The sequence below is a fragment of the Hakea prostrata genome, chromosome 2 (assembly GCF_041222555.1).
Source record: "Hakea prostrata isolate BN-2017 chromosome 2, UWA_Hpros_2, whole genome shotgun sequence".
Taxonomy (NCBI): Eukaryota; Viridiplantae; Streptophyta; class Magnoliopsida; order Proteales; family Proteaceae; genus Hakea; species Hakea prostrata.
Genome location: NC_142601.1, coordinates 29,608,341 through 29,616,240, shown reverse-complemented (window position 1 = coordinate 29,616,240; position 7,900 = coordinate 29,608,341). Strand labels below are relative to the sequence as shown.

Here is a 7,900-nt window from a genome sequence, read left to right as displayed (position 1 = left end):
TTATTTTTATTCAGAAAAGCCAACTATTTGAACAAGTTAATTTTTCAAAGACATTGTCAAAATTAAAAAAATAAAAATAATGAATATAGTTTTATACTATTATTTTTAATGAGGTGATAATATCAATACAAATGGTTGGTAGAAGATAGAGCACAATTTTTTAAAGTATCAAGGATGTGAAAAGGACTCTTTGGGCATCCACATTACATAGATCAAGAAACTAAGAGTTAAATATGAGTTTAATTATGATAAACTAGAGTTTGAGTGAGAGACAAACTCTTTAGTTTAGAGTTTGAATTATATTTCACTTGGTTACTTAAGAGTTGGAATTCTGTTCAAACTCTAAACTTAAGAGTTGGTATCCTGTTTAAGTTTGTTTCTCTGTATATTTCAACATCCTATTCTGTTGTTGGAGTAAGCATTAGTGAACCGGTGATAGTCAAGCTCACCAGGTTCAAAGTTATGTTGTTTTTTGCATAAAATGGAATCCACTGCCTCTATTTTCTTGTATTGCGAGAGTTGTCTTATGTTGTTGCAATATAATTGTGTTCATATATTGATTATTGGAGTGGAATTCTGGTCCGTTCATGGTTTTGTAAAGGGTAATGCTCATCATTATTTGTATGGCTTTTTTTTTTTTTTTTTTTCTGTTATATAACTACTTTGATTTGATTATGCAATTTCTGAATTCTTCAATCTTTCTGTGCTCTTCTCTACTTGTCAAAACTCATGCATTTCCGGCTTGATAATCCAAATGATTTGAAGAGAGAGAGATCATGTATTCATGCGAATTACATGTTATTATGAGTTTTCATTCTAGAGCATTCCCTATGATATAAATCAAAGCTCTATCCATATTAGTTTCTTGTCACAGACCTATGATATTTGTTGTGTTTGAAGATAGAAATATTTAAAGACGAAAGGAATTTTCGGATTAAGGTATGAATCAATTCGTTCCACCTTACGCATTCATGCAATTTGCAATTCTCATGTTGAAATTTAGCATATACAACACAACAAGTGACGTGCATATGCACATACACATTTTTACTAGTATATATATATATAAAGTAGTTACAAACTGAACTCAACCCGGTTATAAGAAACTGAACCGAATCAATTCCTTTTATTTCTGATCGTTAATTACATCAATATAAAAAAAAATAGCAACATATTCACTTTTATTTCTTAATTATTTTTTTGGGTAATTTTTCATTTTTCTCCGGTTATTCGTTTTTAATTTATGAATTTATTTTTCTTTACTGTTGACAAAAAAATTTGTGAGTTTATTTAAGCAATAGTCAAATATAATATGTAGCATTGTTATAAAACAATAATAATAACATGTGGCAAGTACTTTGAGATGATTGGTTCGGGTCCATGTTTGACTTATTGTTGTTTTTTCCATAATGTATTTAATATTATTTTTTTGGTAGAAGTATTTAATAACATTATAATGCTTAAATACATTATTTTTTTGGTAGAAGTATTTAATAACATTATAATGCTTATCATAGTGGTACTAGAAGAATACAAATAAAATCATAGGCATCAATTGACAGCCTATACATGCAATTAATTAAGAAAAGAAGACTTGCCTCTCAATATAATGTCAAGAGTTTAAATTTACTTGAAGTCAGGGGTAAAACCATATTGTATATTTAATTATATATAAAAACTATCCTAAGGATGTAATTGAGGTGTTCAAACTAGCTCAAAAAAAGGAAAAAAAAAGAAGAAGAAGATTTGAACTAAAATTAATAGATCATCATCAATTTGATACCGGTCCTAAGGAATACAATTACAGTGAATACAATTACATTGTTTGCAAGTTGCAACATTCATGATTTGTTTTCTTCTAGCAGATTAAAGAATGTTTCACAACAAATAAAAACCTATTGATTATAATTTTATATTTTTAAAACTTCAGGATTTTCTTGGGGACAAAGAGATTTCAAAAATAAATTGGTGCTATTTTTTTTTTTTTTTTTTGTTAAATTTAAAACTAATGATAACTTGAGAATTGCTATCAAATAGGGTTCTTGTGTTCTTAAATACTATTTGGAATTCCAGTACAGTTGCTTTGTTTAATTCAATTAGAAGAACTTCAAATATGATTTTTGAAACTGAGAAGTAGGATTGATATATGAAGATAAAGTTGTAGCTAAAGTTAAGTTTTCTATGAATACAGCTTTAGACCTAATAGAAAATGTACAAGTTGAAGCCATCATAGGACCCGGCAGCTCAGGACAGGCTAAGTTCATGGCAGATCTTGGTGACAAAGCTCTGGTGCCTGTTGTTTCTTTTGCTGCGACAAGTCCTTCCCTTTCTTCAGCTCTTACTCCTTTCTTCACCCGCACTGCATTAAATGACTCGGCTCAGGTGAAACCAATTGCTGCAGTTATCCAAGCATTTGGTTGGCGAGTAAAGGACAAAACAATCTTATTTCTCATTAACTAAGTATGATACTGTACATCAATATATATAAAGAATGTACCACACACGTGGCTACATCCTAGTATTATTCCCAATACCCCCCCGCAAACTCGGCCGACATGCAAGGCCAAGTTTGGAACATAAGGCAAGAAACTCGCGACGGGGAAGTGCTTTAGTAAACATATCAGCAAGCTGTTTATGAGAAGGGACAAATTGTGTAACAAGATGCCCCAGGGCCACTTTCTCTCGCACAAAATGATAATCCAACTCAATGTGCTTTGTCCGTGCATGAAACACAGGATTGAATGTCATATGAAGAGCACTCTGATTATCACAATACAAAATAGTAGGCTGAAATTGAGGAATGCCAATATCCCGAAGTAGAAAACTTAACCAAGTAAGCTCAGCGGTAGTGGAAGCAAGAGCACGATATTCAGCCTCCGTACTTGACCGAGAGACAGTAGGCTGCTTCTTAGCACTCCAAGAAATACAATTCGTGCCCAAAAAAGTACAAAAACCAGTAGTAGAATGGCGAGTAGTAGGACATCCTGCGCAATCGGTGTCAGAGAAACCAAGCAACTGAAAAGAACTATCACGCTGAATACGGATGCCAAAATCCAAAGAACCTCTAACATAACGTAAAAGACGTTTCACGGCAATGAAGTCACCAATGGTTGGTGCATGCATGGATTGACAAACAGTATTAACAGCAATGGAAAGATCAGGACGAGTCATCGTCAAATATTGGAGTCCGCCAACTATACTTCGAAACAAGGTGACATCCAAAAACGGCCGAGAATCAACAAGCATCATAGAACGGGCAACCATAGGAGTAGCAACAAATTTAACATCACACATTCGAGCACGACGAAGTAGATCAATCGCATACTTCTTTTGAGAAAGAAACAAACCATAAGATGTAGGAGTCACCTCAATACCCAAAAAATAATGAAGCGGTCCCAGGTTCTTCATGGCAAATGTGGAACTCAAAGTGGAAATAAACGAGTGAAGAAAAGTCGCATTATTGCTAGTAAGCACAATATCGTCAACATAAAGGAGAAGCAACAAAAGACGATCTTTAGAACGATAAACAAATAGCGAACTATCAGAGACACTGCAGGTAAAACCAAACTCCAAAAGAAAGGTGCTAAAGCGATCATACCAAGCCCGTGGAGCCTGACGCAAACCATATAAAGACCGATGTAACTGGCAAACATGATCAGGCATAGTGGAATCAGTAAACCCTGGAGGTTGGGTCATATAAACCGGTATACGAAGATTACCATGAAGAAAAGCATTCTTAACATCAAGTTGATGTAAAGGCCATTGTAACATGGTAGCAACACTTAAAATAAGGCGAATGGACCCAGGTTTGACAACCGGACTAAAGGTTTCAAAGAAATCGATACCTTCACGTTGGGTAAAGCCTCTAGCAACTAGACGAGCTTTAAGACGCTCCAAGGAGCCATCAGCTTTTAACTTGGTTTTATAAATCCATTTACAGCTGACAATGTTCATATCCGAAGTGCGAGGGACCAAAGTCCAAGTGTTATTAACAGCCAAGGCATCCATTTCATCTTGCATCGCTGCAGTCCAACCAGGGTGTGCAAGTGCAGCTCTAACAGAACAAGGTTCGGATGGTATAGTAGAGATGGAAAGCACATAGCGTGGATTAGGCTTATACACACCTATCTTGGACCTGGTGACCATAGAATGGATATTAGGAACTATAGGAGAATCATTTGTAGAAGCAATACTAGGTGAACTATGCTCTGCAGAACCCAAAACATCATTGTGCAAACCAGAAGTAGTAGGCTGATCAACAAGTGGTACAATAGCATTTAAATCCAAAAGATTAGTGGGCTGGGCCACATGTGAATATCCAACACAGTCCAACGTATTGTGCAAACCAGAAGTAGTGGGCTGATCAGTAGGTGTTACAATACCATGTAAATCAAAAGAATTAGTGGGCTGGGCCACATTTGAATGTCCATCACAGTCCAAAGTATTATTACAATTATTCAAACAATTACAGCCCAAATCAGAGGACAAACTAGTATCCTGAACAGCAGTAGCAGACTCTACTCCAGAAGCAACATAACCCGAACAAGCTCCAACATTATCACCTTGAAAGGAAGAAGTAGAATCAGCAGAAAACCAAGAATGTAAACCATTATCAGAAGACACCTGTTTTGGGTTTAAGTCAGCAGAAACTGCAGAAGTATCATAACTTGTCCATCCTTCAAAAGTACACAAATCAAGCAACTTTGTAGAAGCAGAAACAGAAGTGTTGTTGAAAGGAAATACTTGCTCATCAAAAAGAACATCTCTAGAAATGTAAACTCTGTTGGTTGGAATATGAAGACAGCGATATCCTTTATGTTTATCACTATAGCCCAAAAATACACAAGCAAGAGACCTTGGCTCAAACTTATGAGAAGCATAAGACCTTAAGCATGGAAAACAAGTAGAGCCAAAAACCCGAAGAGCTGAATACTGAGGAGTCTGACCAAACAATACATGAAGAGGAGAATCCATCGCTAACACTTTAGAAGGTAATCGATTAATAAGAAAAACTGAAGTTAGAAAAGCCTCAACCCAATAACGCAATGGAACTGAGGCATGAAACATTAAAGCTAGTCCCAATTCAACAAGATGACGGTGTTTACGTTCCACAATACTATTTTGAGAAGGAGTGTGGGGACAGGAAAAATGATGAATGATACCCTGAGAAGCTAAATGTGCCTGAAAAGCAATGAGAACAAACTCTCCTCCACCATCACTTTGAAAAACCTTGATTTTTGAACCAAACTGACGCTCAACCAAGGCTTGAAACCGAAGAAAACAAGAAAAGAATTCAGATTTCTTCCGAAGTGGATATAACCAAGTAAATCTTGAATAATCATCCACAAACAAACAATAATAACGAAACCGTTGAACACTAGCAATGGGAGCCTTTCCCCATAGATCACAATGAACACGTTCTAAGGGAATCAAAGCACGGGTAAAAGAAGAGGTATAAGGCAAATGAGCACTCTTGCTAGACTGACACCCATGACACAAACGTTTATTTTTAGCAGTAACTTTAATAAGACCAGTTGAATGAAGATAGGAAGTAACTCTAGAATATGGATGACCAAGACGTTGGTGCCATAATTCCTCAGAACCAGCAATATTCTTTGAGGAAAACATAACTTCACAAGAAGAAGAAGATTCAGAAATGTTACCAGTAACACAGGTATTAGTAGATCCATCAAAAACATACAAACCATCTCTGCTACTCCCCGATGCCAGGACCTTCTGATTCACAGGATCCTTAACACAAAAACCAGATGCAGTAAATTCCACAAAGCATCCAGTATCATGAGTTAGTTTTGCAATCGAAACCAAATTTTTCTGAATAGAAGGTACAACCAAAACATCCTTCAAAGGCAAACCAGACACTGTACTATCTCCAATATGAGTGATCGGTAGAAATGCTCCATTACCAACCATTAAACTGGAATTACCAGGAAAAAAATGTGTATTACAGAGAGTACCTGGTGTAGTAGTGACATGATCAGTAGCACCAGAGTCAGGAAGCCACCCAGGATCTTGAAGAGTATTCAAACGCATAGCAGCTAAAGCCCTTGGAATCCCTTCTGCTTGATACGCATTATCATAACGACTCCAACAACGAAGAGCATCATGCCCTGGTTTCTTGCAAATCTGACACTTCAAAGGAGAGCTTGAGGTAGACGATTCAGAAATAGTTGAAGAACCAGAAACACCAGGAGGTTGATTCTCTTGATTCGAGGGAGACGAACTGAAAGTACCAGATGGTTGTACCGAAGGAGAAAAACCCCTATTATAAGAGGTAAAACCAGAACCTCCACGAAACGCAGAACCACCACGAAATCCACAAAAAACAGAGCGACCACCGTGAAAATTATGACGACCACCACGGGATCCCCGAGAGGATTGAGTGCCAAAAAACACCATATTAGAATGTGGTGGATCATCAAGAACACCACGGCTACGCAGATCATGACTCTGCAACAGTGGAATTAGTTCAGCGTAAGATGGAACTGGTGGCTTGAGCATCGTGGTAGCGAACGATTCGTAACGAGATCCAAGATTTGTAAGAAGTAGAAACACCTTCCGTTGATCGAGAACGGCTTGCCAATGGCGGACAATTGATCACATAGGGTCTTAAATCGAAGCAAAAAATCAGTAAGAGACTGAGTATCACGCTTGCGAAGAAAATGAAGACGAGAAAGCAACTCAAACTCCCTAGCCTCAGACGTTTGTGCAAAAGAATCAGACAAAACTTTCCACAAATCAACAGCAGATTGAACACCGTAAGCAAGACCGAGCACATCCTCAGAAAGAGTCCCTGTGATCCACGCTTTGACAAGACGATCAGTACGTAACCACAGAGAATAAGTAGGATTAGAAACCATTTCTCCAACTGCAGATTGGATCAAACGATCTGGAGGAGCGGACTCGCCAGTGATAAACCCTAGCAAATCTTGACTTTCCACCAAGGAAACAATCTGAGTATGCCATAACAAATAGTTCTCAGATCTCAAACGAAGAGTGACAAAATTCGCCACATTCAGATTGCTAGGATATGGATAGGTAGAAGACGAAGGAGAAATCGGTGAATCGGACGAAGAAGCCATGAGAGAAGCTTGAAGAAATAACCGTTTCAAAAGAAAAAGCAAGAAAAGTTCACGAAAACCAAGAACTTTTGTAAAGCAAGAAAAGTTCACGAAAATCAAGAACTTTTGCACAAGAAACGAGACTTTAGTAGAAAAACTAGATTTGACTCAACTCTAGAAAAGCCTGATACCATGAAGGACAAAACAATCTTATTTCTCATTAACTAAGTATGATACTGTACATCAATATATATAAAGAATGTACCACACACGTCGCTACATCCTAGTATTATTCCCAATAGCGAGAAGCTGTTCCTGTCTATGTAGACAGTGAGTATGGTAATGGAATTGTACCATATCTGGTTGATGCCTTGGAAGTAGTTGATGTTCTAGTCCCCTACAGAAGTGTTATTTCTCCTAATGCATCTGATGATCAAATTCTTGAAGAGCTATACAAATTGATGACAATGCAAACTAGGGTTTTTATTGTACAAATGCTTCCCCCTCTTGGGTCTCGCTTATTTTTGAAGGCTAAAGAAGTAGGAATGATGAGTGAAGGTTATGTCTGGATCATCACTTATGATATGACAAATTCTTTAAATGTCATGGATCGTTCTGTTATTCAATCTATGGAAGGCGTACTGCGAATAAAACCCTATGTTCAGAGATTAAAAAAACTTGAGAATTTTGAAGTTTCATGGAAGAAGAAAATCAATGCAGGACTTAGTATCTATGAACTATGGGGATATGACACTGCTTGGGCATTGGCAATGGCAGCAGAGACAGTTGCAGGGGTGACTTCAAGCTCACAGCAGTCTAAA

The 7,900-nt window shown here is 37.1% G+C and overlaps 1 protein-coding gene across 1 annotated transcript; it reads right to left on the bottom strand.

The window, feature by feature from the left end:
- Positions 1 to 2,508: 2,508 nt before the first annotated feature.
- On the bottom strand, positions 2,509 to 7,100 carry LOC149024196 (uncharacterized). Its single transcript, XM_089143428.1, has 3 exons — positions 6,543 to 7,100; positions 5,664 to 6,468; positions 2,509 to 4,562 (listed from the first exon to the last, which is right to left on the bottom strand). Exons 1-3 carry the CDS (start codon positions 7,098 to 7,100, stop codon positions 2,509 to 2,511), a joined length of 3,417 nt encoding a protein of 1,138 aa, XP_088999554.1.
- Positions 7,101 to 7,900: the final 800 nt, after the last annotated feature.